The sequence below is a fragment of the Kogia breviceps genome, chromosome 10 (assembly GCF_026419965.1).
Source record: "Kogia breviceps isolate mKogBre1 chromosome 10, mKogBre1 haplotype 1, whole genome shotgun sequence".
In the NCBI taxonomy this organism is placed as follows: Eukaryota; Metazoa; Chordata; class Mammalia; order Artiodactyla; family Physeteridae; genus Kogia; species Kogia breviceps.
In genome coordinates this window covers 7,515,121-7,539,429 of record NC_081319.1, presented here as the reverse complement: position 1 = coordinate 7,539,429, position 24,309 = coordinate 7,515,121, and the positions used below count along the sequence as shown (strand labels likewise).

The following is a 24,309-nucleotide window of genomic DNA, read 5'->3' as shown; positions in this document are numbered from 1 at the left end:
CATGCAGATTTCCAGGGCTGCCTGAAATTCAGACTTGAAGTTGCTGAGATCTTCATTTAGCTGGGAAGGGGGTGGGGAGAATCTTCATTTTTAACAAGTTTAGCAGACTGGTACAGGTGTTCGGTGAGGGATGGGCTTCCAGGGCTTTGGAGGTAGTAGGTGATCTGGGGAGGATGGACCTGGCTGACCACCTACTGTGTGACCTGGAGTGGGTTGCATCCTCACAGAGTGTGTCTGCATCTCTTAACACCATGAAGTCATGCGGGTTCAAGGACATGGACAAAAGGTTTTGCACAGTGCTGTAAGCCACCATTTACTGACCTCTGACTCTAAACACAAAAGAGGTCACCAGTGTGAATGCCAAGAAGAAGGAAATAATGCCGGTGAACATTTCTTGAGTATTTGCTGTGTACAATCCCCTGTGCTAAATCCTTTCTGTGGATTATTCTCGATGAAATTTTACGACCCCCCGAGTAGGTGCTATTAATGGCTATTCTACTAATGAACCGACTGAGCCACAGAGATGTTAAGTAACTTGCCCAAGGTCACGCACATGTGTAACTTCAGAGACGGAGGGAGGGAGGACGGGAGTGGGAAGGAGGCGAAGCAGATTGTCGCGGGAGCGGCTCAGGAAGAGGAATCGACCCCAACGCCCACCAGGTATCTGGAACCCTTCAGCTTCGGGGACAGCTCGCGGGGATGGGGGCGGGCACTGGGTTTCGCCCCGGGGAAATGCGCTGGGAGGACTCTCCCACCTTGTGGGTTGGAGTTCGAATCTGTGTAAGGTTCCTGGCCTGCTCGAGGCTGCTCCAATGGGATGGGGGCCACCCGCAGGGCCGGGCGGGGCTGTGTTGCCATCTGGAGTCGCTGCGCCGCCGGCCACAGAGAAGGCGCGAGCAGCAAGAGTGCGCGCAGGGCTGGCGGGAGTGCAGCCTCCGCCGCCACTGCCGCGGCGGCAGATGAGCCGACCCCGCCGCCGCCCCTAGCAGCTCCGGCAGCCCCCGTCTCTCAGCCTGCCGCAGCTCCGGCCAGCCGACCAGCCATGTCGCTCAGCGGAGCCTCTGAGCGCAGCGTCCCGGCCACCAAGATTGAAATTACCGTGTCCTGCCGGTGAGCGGGCCACGCTGGGGAGGGCTTAGGCATTGCCCCAACACCACCCAGCTCCGGGGCTCAACGCAGAGAGGGGCTAGACCCTGGGGAAGCAGCATTCGGAAAGGAAAATCGCGGCTGCAGACTCAGGGGAGTCGATAGCGGACTCGGGAAGGGGGTTTCCTGGAACAGCTCCAACCACAAAAGAGGGCTCAGCCTGCGGCTTCAAGGGACGGGTCTCGGGGTTCCAGTAGGGTCTGCGCCCCAGGAGGGCAAAGTTCTGGGGGCTAGCCCTCTTTCCTGGAACCTTGGAGGCAGTCCAGTCCGCAGAGAAACGGTTCTTGGGCGGAGATTTCCGGTGTTGTCCAGGGTGCTGCCAACGCGGACCCGCACCCCCACCCCACCCCCCAGCCGGAGGTAGTAACGGGGGAGGGGAGTGTGATGTGAGCCCCATGCCTCCCCAGGTGCCCATCTCTGGGCAGGTTCGAGGCGATGGGCTCCAGAATGATCCACCCCCGTCCGTCTGTCTGTCCCTTTCTCTAGGAACCTGCCGGACCTCGACACCTTCTCCAAGTCCGACCCCAGTAGGCGGCACCAGGGCCAGGAGGGAGGGAACTTGGGGTCCGGGAAAGACTGAGGGGCGGGGAGGGGGTGCGGGCCGATCTGAAGTCCTTCCCTCCCCGCCCCCGCTCCCGCCTGCAGTGGTGGTGCTTTACACGCAGAGCCAGGCCAGCCAAGAGTGGCGGGAGGTAAGTCCTAGAACCCTCGGCCAGTCCGGAGCCGCCCCTGGGAATCACCTGCCCCCTTACAGGCCTCGCGCTGACTCTCCGCTCTCCATTCAGTTCGGACGGACCGAGGTGATCGACAACACGCGGAACCCAGACTTCGTGCGCAAATTCGTCCTCGACTACTTCTTCGAGGAAAAGCAAAACCTGCGCTTCGATGTGTGAGCCCCGCCCCGGATCTGGCTTGGACCGCTCCCCCCCCCACACCCCACCCCCGCCCCGACCTGGATCCGCCCGAAATTCCGGCTGGCCCCGCCCCTCCGCGGGCACTCCCCCCCCCCGCCTGGCTCCACCCCCAGGCCCAGTTCTGTGGCACTCTGAAGGGCTCGGCTCTAGCCTTAGCTCCGCCCACAAGTCTAGGTTGGCCCTGCCCTTAGGTCAGATCCAACCCAGTGCACTCCCCAGGCCTAGTCCTGCCCACAACCGTTCTCCCTAATTTGGCTCCGCCCCTTCCCAAGCCCTACCTCTGACGTGACCCTGCCCCCAGCAGACCCCGGACTTGGCCTCGCCCCGGGTCTGACTCACTCTGACGCCGACTCCTGCCCAAAGGAGGTCCAGGTTGAATTCGGGTCCAAGGCTGCCCCTCCCTCCACCCACAATTTTAACCTGGACTCGAAATCCGACTCCTTTTCCAGGCTCTCCCACCAGCCCGCCCCATGTTGGTCCCACTCTCTTCCCAGGTACAACGTCGACTCCAGAACCAACATCTCCAAACCGGTGAGCGACCGTTCACTCACGGGCTGGCTGGGCAGACAGGCGGCGCTCAGTGGGTGTTAAACGACCCTCCTTAGAACCCTCCTCCCCCTCAAACCCGACTCGACCTCTTCTTCGGCCCCGAACCTGCCCTCCCTGCCCTCCTCTCCTGCTCCTGCCTCGGTTTCCCGCCTGTGCCTCTTACTCACTGCTACTCTTCCTTCTCGACTGCTGCTGGGACCCTCAGAAGGTGAGGCTGAGTGGGGCTGGGCGGGGGCGACATGTGTGGTGTGTGAAAGGTGAGGGGTGGGATGGTATCTTGGCTTAAAGTGACGGCAGGACGAAGAAGGACAGCTTTCCTGGGGACCCCGCGCCTCCTTTAAAGCCCCGGCCGCGTGGTTCCACTGCCTCCAGTCGCCGCCGTGGTCAGTGCAGCAGCGTCACCAGGGCTGGGCTGGGACTCTGTGCCGCCAGCCGGTCCTCGCCCTGCTGACTCTGTATCCCGGCGCAGGATTTCCTGGGACAAGCGTTCCTGGCCCTGGGAGAGGTGATCGGAGGCCAGGGCAGCCGAGTAGAGCGACCCCTCACGTGAGCTGAACCGGTTGGAAGGGGAGCGGGGGAAGGGTGGGCCTCCAAATTCTCCTCCTAAAGACACAGCTGACCCTATACTGATGGAGGCTGGATTCCCCTGGTCAGAGGCCTTCAGGGGCTTCCATCACCCTCCTGGGAAAATCCAACCTCCAGGGCTTTGCTCAAGTCAGTCTCAGGCCTGACGGATCTTGTCTCTCTCTTTCCTCACCCTTTTCATTCTTTTTCTAAGTCTGATTCAACCTTTAAGGTCCACTTCCAAGCCTTTCTCCTCCAGGAAGCTTTCCTCACTAAATCAAGTTCTCTGGAATTTACATTACATTCACTCACTAAATATTTATTAGCTCGTTTTGTATGCTATACCCTGTGCTAGGCACCAGGGATTTATCTATTCCACAGACACTACTGGGCATATACTCACTCTATGTCAGCCACTGTTCAAGGGGCTTGGGTTGCAATGGTGAACAAAACAAAGGTTCCTGCCCTCAGGGAGCTTATATAACAGAAGGGGGAGAAAAACAGTACAAAACTGACATAATAAATAAGTAAATTACATAATATATTAGAAGACATTAAGTATGGAGGAATAAAGACAAAGAGCAGAATTAGGGGGGCTGGAAATGCTGGGTGGGTAGGTGTTGCAGTGTTCAACAGAACGCTTGAGTAGGCCTCCTAGAGAGGTAACTTCAGAGCAATGACCTGAAGGAAGTAAGGGAGTGCGCCGTACAGATATCTGGAGGAGGAATGTTCCAGGCAGAGGAAACTGCCAGTGCAGAAGTCTGAAACGTTCAAAGAACAGCAAGGAGGCCAGTGTGGGTGGAACTGCGTAAGCAGGGGAAGAAAGGAGAAGGTGAGTTTGGAGCATTGACAGTTAGAGCCTCGTAGCCACTGTAAGGACTTTAGTTTTCACTCTGAGTTGGAAGTCACTGGAGGGTTCTGAGCAGAGGATTGATATGATCTGACTTGTTTTCAAAGGATGCTGCTGGGTTGAGACTAAACCTTGGGTGGACAAAGGTAGAAGTAATCCACGGTGCTAGCAGTTAACGAGGGGAGAATTGCTCAGATTCTGGATATATATATATATATATATATTTTTTTTTTTTTTTTTTTTTTTTTTGTGGGACGCGGGCCTCTCACCGCTGTGGCCTCTCCCATTGCAGAGCACAGGCTCCAGATGCGCAGGCTCAGCGGTCGTGGCTCACGGGCCCAGCCGCTCCGCGGCATGTGGGATCTTCCCGGACCGGGGCACGAACCCGTGTCCCCTGCATCAGCGGGCAGACTCTCAACCACTGCACCACCAGGGAAGCCCTCTGGATATATCTTGAAGGTGGAGCCAACAGATTCCTCACAGATTGAATATGGATGTGAGAGGATAAGAGGAGTCGAGGATGATACCAACGCCTTTGGCCTGAACAAATGGAAAGATGGAGTTACCATAAACGATGATATATTTTTTTTTAAAGTGAGGGAGGAGTAAGCTGTGGGAGGAAGTCAACCAGGAGTTCAGTCTGACATGTTGAATTTCATAATTTTTATTAGACATCTGAGTGGACATGTCAAATAGGCAATAAGAAACATGAATCTTAGGTGTTCTTTAAGGACCTGAGATTAGATGAGATCACTAAGGGAGCGAGGAGAGAGGGAAGATCAAGGACTCCACGAACTGGAGCTAGAAAGGGCGGCTGAGAAGGAGCATTCGTGAAATAGGAGGGTAACCGAGAGCAGGTGGCACTGTCCTGGCAGCAAATTGAAGGATGTGTATCAAGGACAAGAGTGGCCAACCACGTCAAATGCTGCTGCAGGTCAAGTGAGGTGAGGATCGGGAACTGGCCATTGGATTTAGCCAGATGGGGGTCGCCGGTGATGCTGACAAGCAGAGTTTTGAAGGAGAGATAGGAGTGACAGCCTGGTTGGGGAGGTTTAGAAGAGAATGGAAGAGAGGAATGGGAATTAGGAATCTTTCAAGCAGTTTTGCTGCAAAGAGGAGAAGAGAAAAGGAGGAGTGGCTGGAGAGGGAAGCGAGAGCAAGAATAGGTTTGTAATGTTTTAACATGAGAAAAATTATACCACATTTGTATGCTAATGGGAATGATCCAGTAGAAACTGAAAATTTGACATAATAAAAAGAGGGGAGGGACTTCCCTGGCGGTCCAGTGGTTAAGACTCCACGCTTCCAATGTAGGGGGTGTGGGTTCAATCCCTGGTTGGGGAACTAAGATCCCACATAACGGGTGGCATGGCCAAAAGAGAAAAAAAAATGGGCAGAGTTGCTAGAGTGACGTCCCTGTGCAGGGAAGAGGGAGGGTGTGGAAAGTAGCACACGGTGGACGGGTAAACAGGCACATGGATAGTCATTTATAGCAACGGTAGGAAGGCCTCGTGTTGGAGAAGATACTGGAGACAGGGTAGGTGCGTGGTGGGTCTGTGGACATTCTCTTCTGGTTGCTTCAGTTTTGTCAGTGAGGTAGGAAACAAGGTCATTGGCTGAGAGTGAGGATGGAGGAGGAGGCTTTTTGGGTTGCGGAGGGAGGAGGAAGAGTGAAACTGCCATCTTGCAGAGCTGGAAAAGTGAAGGGACTCGGGGTGTACAGTATGTTTAAGGACCCTCTTGTGGTTTGTGGTCACACATTTAAAATGAAAGCAATTAGCATGAATGTGTGTTTTCCTCTGGCCATATTCAGTTGCACAGGTGTGATACGGGTTAGGCAGAGAATTGGATTTAACTAGGGCTGTGGTTCTGCCAGATAAGTATATAGAAGTGAGAGAGGGCAAGGGAAAAGAAGTAGGATGCAAGGGAGTGATTATTATAGTCCAGAGTGACTGGAATTCACACTGGGTGATGAGATGAGGGAGAACATTAAGGAAGCAAAGAACAGTGAGAAGGCAGTAGGATCAGCGACTCGGTTCTGAATGTGCAGGTGAAGAGTCCCTGTACTCATTACACTCTGTCTTTTTAAAGCACAGAGAGTCAGAGATCAAAGGGGCCAAAGAAATGGTTCAAATTCTCATTTTAAAGATGGGGAAAACCAGATAGCAAGCTGGAGTCAAAACTTGAACTGAGAATACTCCTAACCTAGCTTCCTCTCTACCACACTTCGGATCCCATGGGGGTTAGGGTTTGCAGGCCCATATCAACAGGGTCCCTGACTGCTTGGAGACCCAAGGCAAGTTGGGGATGGGTGTCCTGCTATGTACCCTTTAGGCGCAGGGAAGTGTCCCTTTTTGAGTCAGAAGAGGATAAGGCTGGCCTGGACTTTTTGATCTCACTCTTCACAGTCTTCAGAAAGCACAGCATCTTTGACCTAACAAACCAGCCCTGTTGCCCCAGATCTGGATAGAAATTCCTCTCCCTCATTAGGATTGCTACATCACGCTCTACTTGCCTATTGGCTTTGACATCCCACCTTCCCCTGGAAGGTCCCCTAAGGCAGGGTCTAGCAGAGCTGGAAACTGCCAACTGGCCACTTCATACCTAGAACAGTGTCTGGTGTATCGTAGATGAAGACTCTGCTTTGAGAAAGAGAACCACCTTCATATCTACCAGGCTTACCAACTGCTTTTCCTTCCATGCATTCATTCTGATCTCTGCACAACCCTGAGAGATGGGCAAGATTCCCATTACATAAAGAGAAAACCAGGGCCCAAAGAAAGGGAAAATAACTTGCCCAGAACTCTAAATCCTATGTCTTTCCTATGCTACCATTATGAGATGTCCACGTAGGCTAGGTTAACCCCTTCCTTCCAGACTAGAAACCTTCCCCAGTCAAAGTCAGGTCTTTCCCCACCAGAAGCCACCTAGGACAGAGGTGGACATACTCGGGACTGTCAGACAATGACAGACTGGATCCCCTGACCGACCCAATCCCAGATTGGCCACCCCGATTCTTGTTTCCTACTCTCCCCTCTCTCCTCACAAAGAGGCTTTTTCTGCTTCCAGGGGTGTACCAGGCAAGAAGTGTGGGACCATATTGCTGACTGCAGAGGAGCTTAGCAATTGTCGGGTCAGTAAGGGCCACATACTAGACCCAGGAGGCTCTCTTCTCTCCCCAAACTCCCTGTAGTGGGCTGTCTGAGTCTGTGAGCAATTTGAGTGTCAATAGCTCAATTTCATCCATAGGATATTGCCACCATGCAGCTGTGTGCAAACAAGCTGGACAAGAAGGACTTCTTTGGGAAATCAGACCCCTTCCTTGTGTTCTATAGGAGCAATGAGGATGGCACGTGAGTCGCTGCGCCCACTGTGACCATGGGCCCATTAGGGTTCTTAGGCTGGGACATCTTAGACTCCGCCAGGACCTGAGCCCAGAATCCACTCAAGGCAGCGCCTGATATGTGCTTGAATCTCCAAGAGTATCAGGCCCTGTCTCTGGGCTCAGTCCTACCCCAAAGGCAGGTTCCAATCCTCCTGTCCTCTCCAGGTTCACCATCTGCCACAAGACGGAGGTTGTGAAAAACACGCTGAATCCTGTGTGGCAGCCCTTCAGCATCCCTGTGCGGGTATTGTGCAATGGAGACTATGACAGGTCTGCTTCAGCATAAGCTAAGGAGTAAGGGGACAAGGGCGTGAGAGTGGGGTTCCTGGGCCCAAGAATGAAGGTAGAAGGGTCATAATAGTGTTGGAGGATCCTACTCAGTGAGACAGAGTTTTGGACATGGAGATGGGTGCATGGGGAAGCAGACGGATAGCCACATGGATGGATGGATGGATGGATGGATGGGTGGATGGATGGATGGATGAAAGGGCAAATGAACAAATGAGTGAGCAGATACATGGAAGGGTGGTCAGATGAATAGATAAACTGGTGAATGAATAGATGGGCATATGGATGGGTGTATAAGAGGACTGGTGGGTGGGTAGAGGGGGAGATGGATGAATGGATAGCAGGTGAATGGATGAGTCGACTGATGGGTGGATTAGTGGATGGACAGATGATGGGTGGATTAATGGGTGGATGACTGAATGTGTGAGAGGATGGACAGGTATATGAGAGATTGGTGAGTTGGTTGGCGAGGCAGAGGGATGACTGAAAAAGCAAGAGGATAAACAGGTGGAATGACAGATTGATGGACAGACAGATGAGGGAGTGGATGGATTAGTGGATGAATTAGTGGTGGATGAGTGTAAAGTGGATAGGCTGACCATATGATCTAACAAATGGGCGGTATGACGATAGGTGAGTGGGTAGAAGGATGGATGGGCATGTAAGTGGATGGTTATGTAGAAGAATGGATGATCAGACAGACAAATGTCAGATGGCTGGGTGCTTGGTTGGATAGATGAATCCTTCTTGACAGAGGAAATGCTTTCAGTTTTGCACCATTGAGAATGAAGTTTGCTGTGGGTTTGTCATATATGGCCTTTATTATGTTGAGGTAGGTTCCCTCTGTGCCCACTTTCTGGAGAGTTTTTATCATAAATGGGTGTTGAATGTTGTCAAAAGCTTTTACTGCATCTATTGAGATGACCATATGGTTTTTCTTCTTCAATTTATTTGTTAATATGGTGTATCACATTGATTGATCTGCAGATATTGAAGAATCCTTGCATCCCTGGGATAAATCCCACTTGATCATGGTATATGATCCTTTTAATGTGTTGTTGGATTCTGTTTGCTAGTATTTTGTTGAGGATTTCTGCCTCTACATTCATCAGTGATATTGGTCTGTAGTTTTCTTTTTTTGTAGTATCTTTGTCTGGTTTTGGTATCAGGGTGATGGTGGCCTCATAGAATGAGTTTGGGAGTGTTCCTTCCTCTGTAGTTTTTTGGAAGAGTTTGAGAAGGATGGGTGTTAGCTCTTCTCTAAATGTTTGATAGAATTCACCTGTGAAGCCATCTGGTCCTGGACTTTTGTTTGTTGGAAGATTTTTAATCACAGTTTAAATTTCATTACTTGTGATTGGTCTGTTCATATTTTCTATTTCTTCCTGGTTCAGTCTTGGAATGTTGTGCATTTCTAAGAATTTGTCCATTTCTTCCGGGTTGTCCATTTTATTGGCATAGAGTTGCGTGTAGTAGTCTCCTAGGATGCTTTGTATTTCTGCAGGGTCCATTGTAACTTCTTTTTCATTTCTAATTTTATTGATTTGAGTCCTCTCTCTCTTTTTCTTGATGAGTCTGGCTAAAGGTTTATCAATTTTGTTTATCTTCTCAAAGAACCAGCTTTTAGTTTTATTGATCTTTGCTATTGTTTCTATTTCATTTATTTCTGCTCTGATCTTTATGATTTCTTTCCTTCTACTAACTTTGGGTTTTGTTTTTTCTTCTTCCTCTAGTTCCTTTAGGTGTAAGGTCAGATTGTTTATTTGAGATTTTTCTTGTTTCTTGAAGTAGGATCGTATGGCTGTAAACTTCCCTCTGAGAACTGCTTTGCTGCATCCTATAGGTTTTGGGTCATCGTGTTTTCATTGTCATGTCTCTAGGTATTTTTTGATTTCCTCTTTGATTTCTTCAGTGATCTCTTGGTTATTTAGTAGCATATTGTTTAGCCTCCATGTGTTTGTGTTTTTTGTTTTTTCCCCTGTAATTGATTTCTAATCTCATAGCACTGTGGTCAGAAAAGATGCTTGATGCGATTTCAATTTTCTTAAATTTACCGAGGCTTGATTTGTGACCCAAGATGTGGTCTATCCTGGAGGATGTTTCGTGTGCACTTGAAAAGAAAGTGTAATCTGCTGTTTTCGGATGGAATGTTCTATAAATATCAATTAAATCTAGCTGGTCTATTGTGTCATTTAAAGCTTGTGTTTCCTTATTAATTTTCTGTCTGGATGATCTGTCCATTGGTGTAAGTGAGGTGTTAAAGTCCCCTACTATGGTTGTGTTACTGTCGATTTCCTCTTTTATAGCTGTTAGCATTTGCCTTATGTATCGAGGTGTTTCTGTGTTGGGTGCATATATATTTAGAATTGTTATATCTTCTAGGATCGATCCCTTGATCATTATGTAGTGTCCTTCCTTGTCTCTTGTAACATTCTTTATTTTAAAGTCTATTTTATCTGATATGAGTATTGCTACTCCAGCTTTCTTTTTTTCTTTTTTTTTTTGGGGGGGTACGCGGGCCTCTCACTGTTGTGGCCTCTCCCGTTGCGGAGCACAGGCTACGGACGCGCAGGCTCAGTGGCCATGGCTCACGGGCCCAGCCGCTCCGCGGCACGTGGGATCTTCCCGGACCCGGGCACGAACCCGTGTTCCCTGCATCGGCAGGCGGATTTTCAACCACTGCGCCACCAGGGAAGCCCTCCAGCTTTCTTTTGATTTCCATTTGCACGGAACATCTTTTTCCATCCCCTCACTTTTAGTCTGTATGTGTCCCTAGGTCTGAAGTGAGTCTTCTGTAGACAGCATATATACGGGTCTTGTTTTTTATCCATTCAGCCAGCCTGTGTCTTTTGGTTGGAGCGTTTAATCCATTCACCTTTAAGGTAATTATCAATATGTATGTTCTTATTACCATTTTCTTAATTGTTTTTGGTTTGTTTTTGTAGGTCCTTTTCTTCTGTTGTGTTTCCCACTTAGAAAAGTTCCTTTATCATTTGTTGTACAGGTGGTTTGGTGCTGCTGAATTCTCTTAGCTTTTGCTTGTCTGTAAAGCTTTTGATTTCTCCATTGAATCTGAATGAGATCCTTGTCGTGTAGAGTAAACTTGGTTGTAGGTTCTTCCCTTTCATCACTTTAAATATATCATGCCACTCCCTTCTGGCTTGTAGAGTTTCTGCTGAGAAATCAGCTGTTAACCTTATGGGAGTTCCCTTGTATGTTATTTGTTGTTTTTCCCTTGTTGCTTTCAATAATTTTTCTTCTGTAATTTTTGTCAGTTTGATTACTATGTGTCTTGGCGAGTTTCTCCTTGGGTTTATCCTGCCTGGGACTCTCTGTGATTCCTGGACTTGGGTGGCTATTTCCTTTCCCATGTTAGGGAAGTTTTCGACTATAATCTCTTCTGATATTTTCTCGGGTCCTTTCTCTCTCTCTCTTCTCCTTCTGGGACCCCTATCATGCAAATGTTGTTGCGTTTAATGTTGTCCCAGAGGTCTCTTAGGCTGTCTTCATTTCTTTTCTTTCTTTTTTCTTTATTCTGTTCCGCAGCAGTGATTTCCACCATTCTGTCTTCCAGGTCACTTATCCGTTCTTCTGCCTCAGTTATTCTGCTATTGATTCCTTCTAGTGTATTTTTCATTTTAATTATTGTATTGTTCATTTCTGTTTGTTTGTTCTTTAATTCTTCTAGGTCTTTGTTAAACATATCTTGCATATTCTTGATCTTTGCCTCCATTCTTTTTCCGAGGTCCTGGATCATCTTCACTATCATTATTCTGAATTCTTTTTCTGGAAGGTTGCCTATCTCCACTTCATTTAGCTGTTTTTCTGGGGTTTTATCTTGTTCCTTCATCTGGGACATAGTCCTCTGCCTTTTCATTCTGTCTGTCTTTCTGTGAATGTGGTTTTTGTTCCACAGCCTGCAGGATTGTAGTCCTTCTTGTTTCTGCTGTCTGCCCTCTAGTGGATGAGGCTAGCTCAATAGTACTTACTTTATAGAATGATTGTTAAATTAAATTAGTCTCTGAAAGTGCTGAGAAAAATACCTGGAATATAGTAAGACTCAATAAGTTGTAGGGAATTCCCTGGTGTTCTAGTGGTTAGGACTCCGCCCTTTCACTGTGGAGGGCCTGGGTTCAATCCCTGGTTGGGGAAATAAGATCCCGCAAGCTATGAAGTGCAGCCAAAAGAAAAAAAAAAAAAAAGTCAATAGTAAAGTATAGTAATAGCATTATAAATAGCAGCAGTAGTAGTAGTAATAGTGGTAGTGGCAGTAGATAGTTGGGTATGTGCATGGACTGATGAATGGATAGGACAGAAAGGAGGAAGTCTGATAGAAGGACCGATGGGTGGATTGGAAGATGATTTATCTATAGTTAAGTGGGTGGGGGTGTCTCAGATTTATCATACAAACCCAACCTACGTTTATCTCCTGCATTTCAGAACAGTGAAGATTGATGTGTACGACTGGGACCGGGATGGAAGGTAGCACTGCCCCACATAGTACTGCCCTCTCCTATAATTAACACAAACAGTTCCCTGAAATATGTAGTACATTCACTAGGAACCCCAAAGTAGCCTTGGGCGCCAGAAAGGTTGATGACAGATGCCAAGACCTTGGGTACAACTGATGCCCTCAGTTGTCTCTCTGGTACACTGTCTCTTCCCTTCTCTTCCCCTTAGCTTGGTCCCTCTTCTAGCCCAAGCCCCAGTGCCCTGCAGCTCAAGTAGAGGCACAGATAGTGGAAATAAAAGACTGGTTTCAGGCTTCCCTGGTGGTGCAGTGGTTAAGAATCCACCTGCCAATGCAGGGGACACGGGTTCAAGCCCTGATCCGGGAAGATCCCACATGCCGTGGAGCAAATAAGCCCATGCGCCACAACTACCGAGCCTGCACTCTAGAGCCCACGAGCCACAACTACTGAGCCCGCCCACCACAACTACTGAAGCCCACATGCGTAGAGCTTGAGCTCCACAAGAAGAGAAGCCATCGCAATGAGAAGCCCGCACACCACAACAAAGAGTAGCCCCGCTTGCTGCAGCTAGAGAAAGCCCACGTGCAGCAACAAAGACCCAATGCAGCCAAAAATAAATAAATTTTAAAATAATAATAAATTTTAAAAATAAAACTAATAAGATTACCTCCCAGTACTCTAATGGTTTATTTAAATAAATAAATAAATAAGACTGGTTTCAGAGATGGCTCGAAGCCACCAGCAGTTGTTGCTTACCCACCTCTGGTCTCATTGCAGTCACGACTTCATCGGTGAGTTTACCACCAGCTACAGAGAGCTGAGCAAGGCCCAGAACCAGTTCACAGTGTATGAGGTGAGAGCTCCAGCCCTGCCCAGGTTGCCCAGGCCCTCCATCCTAGTGCGCTCAGTCTGTGGTTCCCGTCCTTTGTTTCCCACCGTCACTTTTGTCTTCTTCACTTAGGTACTTAACCCTCGGAAGAAATGCAAGAAGAAGAAATATGTCAACTCGGGAACTGTGAGTACTCCCTAGAGCCCTGTCCCTCCCTGGACCCTTCTGTCTCTATCCCCACTAACATAGCATGACATGACAAATGTTGAGGGTATGGGAAAGCTGTTGGCACAGATTACTTGGATATAGTAATGTTGGATACAAGGTGGCACCATTTAAGTTTCTGTTGTGTTTTGTTTTTAATTTTTTTTCTCTCACCTAAGGAAATTGTTTTGAAATTTACTCTTTTGAAGATTTTGGGGGAAAACCTAAGTTATATTTCCCAATTTAATATACTTTTGGAAATCCAAATGTTTCTGACAGCTTCCCGTTTTTGCCCTTTCAGAAATTGGACAGGGTGGGGTAGGGGGTGAAATCAAGTGCCTCTTTCCCTTTTTCTACCCTAACTTCACTTTCCAAAGTAGCAGGGCTGCCTCTTCTGTCCCGCAGGTGACGCTGCTTTCCTTTTCTGTGGACTCTGAATTCACTTTTGTCGATTACATCAAGGGAGGGTGAGTCACAGGCCAAGCTTTTGGCTGAAAGCCCAGCAATGAGTTACTCCCAGTTCTGAGCCTCAGTTTTACTATTCATTAATGGTCAGGGTCCAAAGAGATCCTGAGGATAAACTTTAAAACACTTGGCCGACTACAAAGTGCTTTATAAAGTGCAGAGTGCTGCCCATCTTAGTTCTCTCCATGGGGCTGCCTTTCAGCCCTAGCTTCCAGCCTGCCCTGGAAAGATGACAGACCAGGGGTTTTCAAAGGTGTCCCCAGTAACCTTACTGGGGCCCAGACGGAAGATATGTCCAGGCAAGAGGGAGAAGCCAAGAGAGAGGGAAACGATAAGCAGGCTATAGGGGACATCCTGCTTGGTTTAGTGGACGCAGGCAGACCTCGGAAAGGTACTTGTCTTCCCTAAACCTCACTTTTCTCCAGTGTAGAATGGAGCTGTTAAGTACTACTTCAGGACGATAGTAAGGGTTAAATTAAATTACATCGTGCATATTATGCCACGCAGCAGGTATTTAGTTCTGCCACCCAAAGTGCGTTCAGTGGGCCAGCAGCATCTGCCTCACTTGGGAGTTTGTTAGAAATGCAGAATCTCAGGCTCCACCCAGACCATCCAGGTCAGAATTTGCATTTTAACACGATTCCTAGGTGGCTCATATGCATACTAGTGTTTGAGAAATCCCGGTATAGTAAGTTATTAGTCCCTCACTTCTCAATCCATCTATTTCCCCAACAGGACGCAGCTGAACTTCACAGTAGCCATTGACTTCACAGCTTCCAATGGTGAGGCATGGATGGGGGAATGGGGTGCGGAGGAATTCTAAAAAAGTCACTAGGGATTGGCCTGGATTCCAACCTGGGAATAAGAGTTAAGCTACCCAGGAAGCCCAAGCTTGAGGCGAGGCCCAGTCAGGCTCATACTGGGGCAGGAGTGTCATGAGGAGATTACTGGGTGTAATGGTGGGAGAGGGTAGAGAAAAATAAGTGGGTAGATGGATCAAAGAAAGTTGAAAGGATAGATAGGTCTATGTAGCTTGAGAAGCAGATGAGTAAATGAATGGATGGGAGGGAATAGGAGTGTAATGAGAGATGAATAGGTAAATGGGTGGATGACTGGGTGGGTAGACAGATTTATAAACAGAGGGGGCAAATGGGTAATGAGTGAGTATAATGGGTTTAGACAGGTGGATGCATGAACTGGTATGTGGGTGGACAAATGCTCAGATGTTTAAATTGGGGAAATGGATGAGTGGACAGGTGAGTGGATGCATATGAGGATAGACAGGCAGGTGAATGAATGGGATGGATAGGGATGGATAGCTGGATGAAAGAAGATGGCTATATGGATGGATGGGAAAGAAAGAGAAAGAGCAGGTGAACAAGTGAATGGATGGATAGATGGATGGATGGTTAGGCGGGTGGGTAGTTGGATAAGGGAAGGGAGGAGCGGACGGATGGCGATCAATAGGTAGACTGAAGGATGGACTTATGGCCAGTGGATGGGTGAATGGATGCATGAGTAGGTGGATGAACTGATGGATAGATATAGGTGTCGGTGGATGGATAGATGGACAAATGAACATTTGGATGACTGGGTAAAACACTGAGGGAGTACATGGGTAAAGAGTGGATGAATGGATAGGTGGATGGATGCACACAGTGATAGGCAGGTGAACTGATAGATCATCAAGGTGACCATGAGGTGGGGCTCCTGTTTCCCTACAGGGAATCCCCTGCAGCCCACCTCCCTGCACTACATGAGTCCTTATCAGCTCAGCGCCTATGCCATGGCCCTCAAGGCAGTGGGAGAAATCATCCAAGACTATGACAGTGACAAGCTGTTCCCAGCTTATGGCTTTGGGGCCAAGCTGCCTCCCGAGGGACGGATCTCCCACCAGTTCCCCCTGGTATGGTATGGCCAGAACCTAGACTCCATGCCCTGGCATCTGGCCCCCCCAAGTTGACAAGATTCTTCTGCTTATGTTTCTTCTAAGGGTCAAGGACCTGCCAAGGAGCAGGAGGAGCTAGGAGAAGGTGGCAGAGCAGGGAGGGGAGCAGGGTTGGAGTTTGGAGGGGACTATGAAAGACAGCGATGGGAAAAGGAAAGAGTGAGCTAGGATGAGCCCAGCAGGGCATCTTCCCTGACAGAACAACAATGACGAGGACCCCAACTGTGTGGGCATTGAGGGCGTGTTGGAGAGCTACTTCCAGAGCCTGCGCACAGTGCAGCTCTACGGGCCCACCTACTTCGCCCCTGTTATCAACCAGGTGGCCAGGTAAGGCAACTGGGTGGGGCTGGGGGAAATTAAGGGGACCCGGACAGTGAACTGACTTCCCAGGGATAGTCAGGACCGCTCTTGGGTGAATTTGGGCTCTGGGGAGAAGGTGAAAGTTTCAGTGTTGGCCAGGCTCTGTTATAAAGAGGTTAGGTTACATAATGCCTTATTCTGAGGTAGAAAGGGTGTCAACAAACTATCCCAACCCCACTCCCTGGGAACAACCACCCAGGCCTCAAGTTTGGGGAAGAGAGAAGGGCCGACAGAACAGTGGATAAGGCACAAGCTTTGGCATCAGACCTGTCAGTGATCCCACGTCTACCATTCACTGACCATGTGACCTGAAGCAACTTAGCTTCTCTAAGCCTCCATTTCATCCCTGTAAATAGGTGTAATAATGGATAACCATAGTACCTTCTTTATAGGGTTATTGGGAGTTTAAAATTAGACAACAATATAAGAATGATTAGGACTTCCTTGGGGCCCGGTGGTTAAGAATCCGCCTGCCAATGCAGGGGACATGGGTTCAAGCCCTGGTCCGGGAAGATCCCACATGTCGTGGAGCAGCTAAGCCCGTGCACCACAACTACTGAGCCTGAGCTCTAGAGCCCGTGAGCCACAAATACTGAGCCCACATGCCACAACTACTGAAGCCCGCGCACCTAGAGCCCATGTTCCACAACAAAAGAAGCCACCGCAACGAGAAGCCCATGCACTGCAACGAAGAGTAGTCCCCGCTCGCCACAGCTAGAGAAAGCCCACGCACAGCAATGAAGACCCAACGTAGCCAAAAATAAATATAAATAAAATAAATTAATTAAAAAAAAAAAAAGAAATGACACAAACTCTTTAAAAAAAAATGATTAGCACAGTGTGTGGCCCATAGTAAGTGCTCATGGTAGATTAAAATGAGCTCAAGTTGCAGATTAAACTATAGAAGAGTAACTTCTAAAAACAAAAGAATAACTCCAAAATTTCAGAACAAAAACATACAATGCAAAGAAAATCCGGCTCACGTAACAAATGATGTTCTTAAATGCAGATAAAATAAAATGACAACTAAAACCAAACATATATCAGTGAACCTAAAGTTTCTCTGATTGAATAAAAAATAATAAGTAAACCGTAGTATGCTAAATAGAAGAGACCCATCGAAAACAAAGTACCTCAGAAAACTTGAAAGTCAAAAGATGAAACAAAAAAAAGAGAATAAAAGTGGAAGGATTTCAGGGAGATTTATATGACCAGAGACTTGCCTTTTCTCTAATAAAGATTAGTTATTTTCTAATTCATAGGGAGATAATAGTTTCTTTAATTACAAAAGTAACATAACATTGCTGTAGAAAATTTCAAGGATGGAGAAATTAAATAAGAAATCACCCCGAATACGGCCCATGGGAATGTGGATGTATATATAGTTCTTGACAGTCTTTTCCTTATGCAACCATAATGGCAGTCAAATTACATGTAACATTTCACTACTGATTTTTTCACTTAATAATGGAACCTGAGCACATTTTTTTGTTGTTATTAAACAGACTTCTTAAATACTATCTCGGGCAAGTTCACTCTTTCATTCATTCAGTGAACATTCCATAAAGGAGAATGTAGCATGAACGTGGGCTGTGGGGCTAGACTAGCTAAGTTACACCCACTCTGCCACTTACTAGCTGTGTCACTTTGGGCGAGACTGTTAACTCTCTGTGCCTGTTTCCTCAGCTGTACACGGGGATAATAGTATCATAGAGTTGCTGTGAGGACTAACTAAATTAATATTTGTCAAGCACTGAGAACAGTGCCTGCCACATTATAAGTGCTACAGGTGTTAGCTATTACGGGTACTATTATTATCATTATTACTATTCTAAGGGCATCTGTGTGTGCTCAGTTCTCTGCTGGGGCACTAGAGACTCACAGATGAATCAGATCTAGACTCAGCCCTTGAGATCTCCTGCCCTGGTACAGGAGACAGAAATATAAACAAAGCATTACCTTCTGTAGGCCGGAGCTTCCCAGACTTTTCCAGCAAGTTGCCTGTTGGCAAAGGCAAACAACCGCTTCCCCTAGGGGGAACTGGGGGCACAGCTGAAAGCAGCCAAGCTGAAAATGTCTTTGAAATCCCCATATTTTATCTTAAAAATTCATGCAAACTTACATTCTTCTGATATCGTGTCCATGTTTGCTATAATTTGGGGGGGGTGGGGAAGGTGTTTCAAGTGTACTTAGAGTCATCTAGCTTTATCCACCAAATCATATAGTATAATGAGTGCTTCCGGTATCCTGTGACCTTGGGTTCCCCTTGGTACACATGCTGGTGCCCTCAGGGGTGTGAGAACCCATTTGGAAGGGCAGACAGCCCGTCTTGGCGGGTGGCATCCTAGAAGGCAGAGGGAGAAGGAGAGTCTGAGAGACCCAAGGCAGCCTAGTCGTGGAGGGGACTGACTGCTTGGCTGGGTGCAGAGGGCAAACTGGACTTTATCAGAGGAAGATGCACAGAGCAGGCCTGGCAGCAGGAACCACACGTGCCAAGCCCAGAGGCATGAAGGGACAGCTCGGTGAGCAGTGAACAGTACGCTCTGACCAGAATGCTCAGTGTGTACGGAGGAGTATCCAGAGAGCAGGCCGGAGTGAAGACTGGAGGAATCACGAGCTCAGGCTGTAGGTTCAGTGGGTCCAGCGTGGGCTTAGACCCCAGCTGCTCCACCCCTTGGGGATGCTACTTAATGTCTCTGGACTCCACTTTTCTCATTTTAAAAATAGGAATTAAAAAATGTGCCTACCTTATAGAATGGTGGTGAGGATTAAATTAGATCACGTATGTCAAGAGTGCGGCTGTGATTTTGATGATCACAGATGACTGTCGTTTCCCACCCCACAGCCAAGTGGGGCACAGACTGGCCTTCCCCAGCCAGTCACCCAGCTCCAGGTCTAAATGGCCTTGGGAATGCCAGGCATCGGCAGGGAGCCAAAGATGTACCTCCCGTGCCCCCAAGCCCTTCCATGCCCCCCAATGCCCTGGCTCACAGATCCCTTCATCGGGGGGCCATTGCCCACTGCTCCAGCCTCATCTCCCTTGTGTGGTCCTACGTGCACCCCCTGGAACACACTCTCTTGGTTTGCACATGCTATTCCTTCTCTCTGGAGCACTTTCCCTTTACCCTCCCCTCCTCCCCCCGCCGCACCCCACCTCCACCTGGCTAACTCCTACTCGGTTTTCAGGTCTTAGGTTAGATGTCACGTCCTCAAAGCCCTAACCGGACTGCATCTTAGTGGTGAAAGCATCCATCTCCCACCAGGACAATGTCCAATTCTCTGCTGCATGCTCAGCACCAGACTTGGTGCCTGACACACAGCAGGTGTGCGATGATTATTTGCAAAACGAGTGAGTGACAGAAAACAGTACCAGCCCAAGCCTATGAGGAGGCTGCAGCCAGAAATCAGGAACGGATCATGGCCCACTCCCACCCCGGGCCCTGGGCAAAATGAACTGTAGCTATTTGAATTCTCCACTCTCACCACGCTTTCCTCCTTTTTCATATCAAGCTTAAATACCAGCACTGTCCAACAGAACTCTGCAATGATGGAAATGTTCTGTATCTGTGATGTCCTGTATGGTAGCTACTAGGCACATACAGATAGTGAGCACTTGAAATGTTGCTAGGGTGAACAAGGAACTGAATGTTTAATTTTATTTAACTTAACATAAATTTCAATAGGGGCTACCTTACTGGAGGGTGCAACTCCATCCTTTCCAAACCACACAGGGCCCGAGACTGGAAGGCAAGAGACCAGGTCTGCCATGGCCTTTGTGTTCTCTGAGGTCTCATTTTGCTTATGTGTAAAATAAGGGGACTAGAGTTAATGACTTCTGAAGTCCTTTATCAGATCAAAAAATCTTGGATTCAAAGACTGATAGTGAGAGAAGGAAAAGGAGCTCTGGGAGCAGCTGTTAGACTGGCTGAGGACCCAGAAGCCTCGGCAATGGGATGTGGTCAGCAGAGGGGAGAAGGGAGAGAGGAGAAATGGGTGAGAGAGGGAAGAAAGGAGGCCTTCAGTCTTTGCTCTTGTTCTTGTATAAATACCAAAATCTTTCCAGGGCCAACAAAGCCCTGTGTGGTTTGGGCCCCGCCCCATTTCAGTCACATGGTCCACTCTGCTTCCTTCACTTTCTGGGCTCCAGAAAGGGTAGGATTCCTCCAGTCCCATTATGGGGCCTTTGTGCATGCTGTTCCTTCTACCTGGAATGATCCTCCCCCTTCACTTAGCCTCTTCTCCTTCCTCCTCTCCTTTATCCTCAAACATTGTTTCCTTAAAGAAGCTTTCACTGGCCTGGGGCATGTCAAGACCCCCTACAGGACACTGTCATCGCAGTGTCTCTATCCCAACTCTCAGCACAAGTGCAATTCTATAGCTATTTCTGTGATCTTAGATCAGCATCCCCTCTCCAGAGGACTGGGATGGCTTTGTTTTTTCTCACTGTGTACCTCCAGTACCCGCTATAGTGAGTGCTCTATAAATGTAACTGGAGGGATGGTAGATGGGGCAGGCAGCCAGGTCTGGGGAAGGAGCATGATTCAGAAGCCCGAGTCCTTGTCCACTGCTCATGTGCTGGCTATGGAAGTTTTAGGGTCAGGACATTCCTTTGAACTCTCTGGGCTTTCAGCTGAATTCTGATCTTGGCCTCTCACCCAGGGCTGCAGCCAAGATCTCTGATGGTTCTCAGTACTATGTTCTGCTCATCATCACTGATGGGGTCATCTCTGACATGACACAGACCAAGGAGGCCATTGTCAGTGTGAGTCTGAGGAGGAGGGCTTGGCAGGGAGGGGTCACTGTTAATAACCGTGAAGGGGTTGAGATTTTACCTTACGTGCAAGCTCACAAGTCAGCCTGCCAGTTTCATGGATGCTGGCAGCAGACACGAAAGCAAAGGACTTTGGGATTTCCCTGGTGGTCCAGTGGTTAAGACTCTGCGCTTCCACTGCAGGGGGTACGGGTTCGATCCCTGATTGGGGAACTAAGATCCCACATGCCATGCAGCATGGCCGAAAAAAGCAAAGGACTTTGCTATTCCCAGCAATAGCCGTAGCTCAACTATCAGCATTGGCTCTGATTCACTAAGTCCTACTTCCCACAAGTAATGTGCAGAGGGCCAGATGACACCTGTACCCACAGTGGGTTGCATTATAGAACAGAAACCCTGAGTGTAGAGAACCCGAGTCTTTTATAATGGGCAGTAAGCATGCCTTCCCTTTGTTCCAGTGCGAGATAGAGATATTATACTGGACGGTAAACAAACCTGCCCTTTGCTCTATAGGAAGACACCGTATCTTTCAAGGCAGTTACATATGGAGACATTCTTGAAAAGATAATCTGACACAAAGGGAATCAGTGCCTCTGCTTATAAGAGGTGCAGAAACATCACACACACAGAAATGCCTCTCAACAGTCACTTCCCTTGTTATGCCTGCTCACCCCAACCATTTACCCTCTTTCCCTCACAGGCCTCCTCACTGCCCATGTCTATCATTATTGTCGGTGTGGGACCAGCCATGTTTGAGGGTAAGATGGGGGGTGTCCATGAGTGGGACCAATAACTGGGGAAAATAGGGGAGGATCTGGGCACCCAGGCCTGCCTCATAGAAAAGATAGGATGGATGCCTGTGCTGGACTTTGGCCGAGTCACAGACTTTCTCTGAACCTGTTTCCTCATCATAACCGAGGCTGTTGATACAAATACTTCCCTCCTGGGGTTCCTGGGATGAAGGAATGCGTGGGAGGGCATAATAATAACTCCATTACAATGCCTAATATTTGTAGGACTTTGATACGACCGTTAGGCATTCTCACGATGACTCCAAAGGGGAGCTAAGAGGGAGGGGGCGGCATGGGTTGGTGTGGGAAAGGCCAATCAGCTGAGGGGTGTCTTTTCCGCAGCAATGGAAGAGTTGGATGGTGATGACGTGCGCTTGTCCTCTAGGGGACGCTATGCAGAGCGGGACATCGTTCAGGTAGACCTGACCAGGGAGAGGAAGTCATGGAGTCAAAAGGCACGGTGGGAAGGAGAGGCTAAGTTAGCAGCTGTTCTCCTTTACTGCCTTCTTAATCACCTACCTTTCTTCCCTTCACTCTTTCAGCCTTCCTACGTTCATTCAACAAATTCTGTTTGAGAAACAGGCAGGTTGCTGCAGCCATTGTGGATTCATAGTGTAGGAGATCCCAAGGCTCCTGCCCTCTAGTGGAGGCGACCAATAATAATCACACATCTCATTAGATTGTGATGAGTGCTCCAGAGGGACAGCAGATGCCACAATGAGAGCCTCTAACAGGGACCTGATTAGGTAGGGTAGTCAGGGAAGGCTACTACGAGGAAATGACATTTGAGCTGAAATCTAAAGGAGGGTTTCTAAGCATTCCAGGTAGAGAAGCAGCACGCGAGAAGGCCCTTAGGCTCAGAAGAACTTGCCCAATCATGGAGAAGGCAAGAGGCCAGGGTGGCAGGATCACAGGGAGTGACAGGAAGAGGAAGCCAAGGCCTTGCCAGTCATGGTGAAGCTTAGAGCTTTGTTCTAAAAGAACTGGAAAGCTCTTGAAGGATTTTACGTAGAGAAGTGGGGTGGTCAGACTTGCATTTTAAGACATGCAGAGATGCTGCGGGACGGTGGACTATAGTAGGGCAAGAGAGAAGGCAGGTAGACCCGTTAATGAGGAAGCCTTTGAAGTAGCGCAGGGGATTTGGATGGGAATGGAAGCAGTAAGGATGGAGAGAAGAAGCAGGTTCAAAAGATTATGTAAGAAAAATTTCCAAGAGTTGAAGATTTGATTAAATGGTGACAGGGAGTGATGGGGGCTTCAAGGATGATTCTCAGTTTTCTATACGGAACCACTGGGTGACTGACAGTCCCATTTACTGGGAAAGAGAAAGATGGAGGAGGAGCAGATTTGGCCTAGCAGACAAGCCTAGAATTCCGTTGTAAACACATTGGGCTTGAGGTGTCCGAGACAAATGAAAGGAGATGTGATATGGACAACTAAATATGTGGCTCTGGGCCTTAAAAAAGAGGTCAGGGATGGATATATAAATTGGGGAGTCATCAGGGAACAGGTTGTTTTTTTTTTTAATTGAAGTAGAGGTAATTTACAGTATGTTTCAGGTATACAGCATAGTGATTCAGTATTTTGCTTATACTCCATTAAAAGTTATTACAAGATAAAAGCTATAATTCCCCGTGGTATACAATATATCCTTGTTGCTTATCTATTTTATACATAGTAGTTTTTATCTCTTAATCCAGGGAACAGTTTGTAGAGTCACAGAAGTGTACGAAATATCACCCAGGAAGAGAACTGAGAGAGAGAAGGCACCAGATTTAGAGATTAGGTAGACCCAGAGGACTGGGGGTGGGGGTGTGGGGAAAGGCATCCAGAAAGGTAGGAGAATCTAGAAGAATGTAATGTGTCAAGAGTGGGAAGTGTTCAGGAAGACTATGGTCAAATGTAACAGAACGCTAAAGAGGAGCCAGCAAGATGAGGCTGACAATCGTTGTCCTCTGGACTAATTTGGAAAAATGGTGCTGTTGACATCGTTAGCGAGAGCAGTTTCAGTAGACTACATGAAGCCAAATTAGAGTGGGTTGAGGGTGAACAGAAGGTGAAAAAAAAAGTGGGTGGAGAGAAAGCAAATATAGAAAGCTCCTCAAGATGGGGGAGAGAGATCGTGTAATAGCTGGAAAGAGATGTTAGGGGGTCAAAGAGGAAGCCTCCCTACTGCTGCCTTCCCCACTCCCCTCTCTTCTGTCCACCACCCACATCTGACTGTCTGTGCCTGTCCCAGTTCGTCCCATTCCGAGACTATGTCGACCGGTCAGGGAACCAGGTGCTGAGCATGGCCCGACTAGCCAAGGACGTGCTGGCCGAGATCCCAGAGCAGCTACTGTCCTATATGCGCACCAGGGACATCCAGCCTCGCCCTCCACCCCCTGCCAACCCCAGCCCGACGCCAGCTCCAGAGCATCCCTGAACAGCCCACCTATCCAAAGCCTAGCAGCCTGCTCACCTGCCCAGCCACTGCTTCTGCTGAAAGCCAGAGGCACCTGGAACCCTGGACCTCACTGGGAGGCCAGCTTGGAGGATCGGTACTGGCTGGTCGAGCCCTCTGCCCCCCTCAACCATAGGAGGGCCTGGCACTCCCTGCCTTCATGCCAATAATAAAGCTGATCTTTACTCCAGTTCTGTCTCATGGGTCTTGGGGAGGGAGGGACCCAGGATCTGGGGCCACACCAAGAGAAGGAGGGGGCAAGGACAGTTTCAGCTAGGGTTCATCCCCATCCTAACACACATTCATCTAACACTTCAGACATTCTTCAGA

At 48.4% G+C, this 24,309-nt stretch overlaps 1 protein-coding gene across 12 annotated transcripts; it reads left to right on the top strand.

The window, feature by feature from the left end:
• The first annotated feature begins 643 nt into the window (after positions 1–643).
• CPNE9 (copine family member 9) lies at positions 644–24,169 on the top strand. 12 transcript variants are annotated; one of them, XM_067043505.1, is made up of 21 exons: positions 644–660; positions 835–1,110; positions 1,633–1,673; positions 1,792–1,838; positions 1,932–2,035; positions 2,555–2,591; positions 3,079–3,155; positions 7,093–7,156; positions 7,273–7,376; positions 7,574–7,678; positions 12,137–12,178; positions 12,946–13,021; positions 13,130–13,183; positions 13,607–13,668; positions 14,402–14,448; positions 15,391–15,572; positions 15,814–15,941; positions 20,634–20,736; positions 21,446–21,503; positions 21,879–22,014; positions 23,776–24,169. In XM_067043505.1, exons 2-21 carry the CDS (start codon positions 1,043–1,045, stop codon positions 23,822–23,824), a joined length of 1,584 nt encoding a protein of 527 aa, XP_066899606.1. In that variant the 5' UTR covers positions 644–660; positions 835–1,042; the 3' UTR covers positions 23,825–24,169. The 12 variants fall into 12 exon arrangements, with proteins under 12 accessions (XP_066899606.1, XP_066899605.1, XP_066899613.1 ...); XM_067043504.1 differs by having other exon boundaries at positions 646–660; positions 21,879–21,991; positions 23,776–24,050; XM_067043512.1 differs by lacking the exon at positions 644–660 and having other exon boundaries at positions 708–1,110; positions 2,555–2,817; positions 21,879–21,952.
• Positions 24,170–24,309: the final 140 nt, after the last annotated feature.

Bases quoted from the DNA above. Each gene is read 5' to 3' on its own strand.
- CPNE9 (XM_067043507.1), top strand. From the start codon at position 818: ATGGGGGCCACCCGCAGGGCCGGGCGGGGCTGTGTTGCCATCTGGAGT. The intron at 1,674-1,791 runs GTAGGCGGCACC...TCCCGCCTGCAG, and splicing joins CTTCTCCAAGTCCGACCCCA to TGGTGGTGCTTTACACGCAG. The intron at 13,669-14,401 runs GTGAGTCACAGG...TTTCCCCAACAG, and splicing joins GTCGATTACATCAAGGGAGG to GACGCAGCTGAACTTCACAG.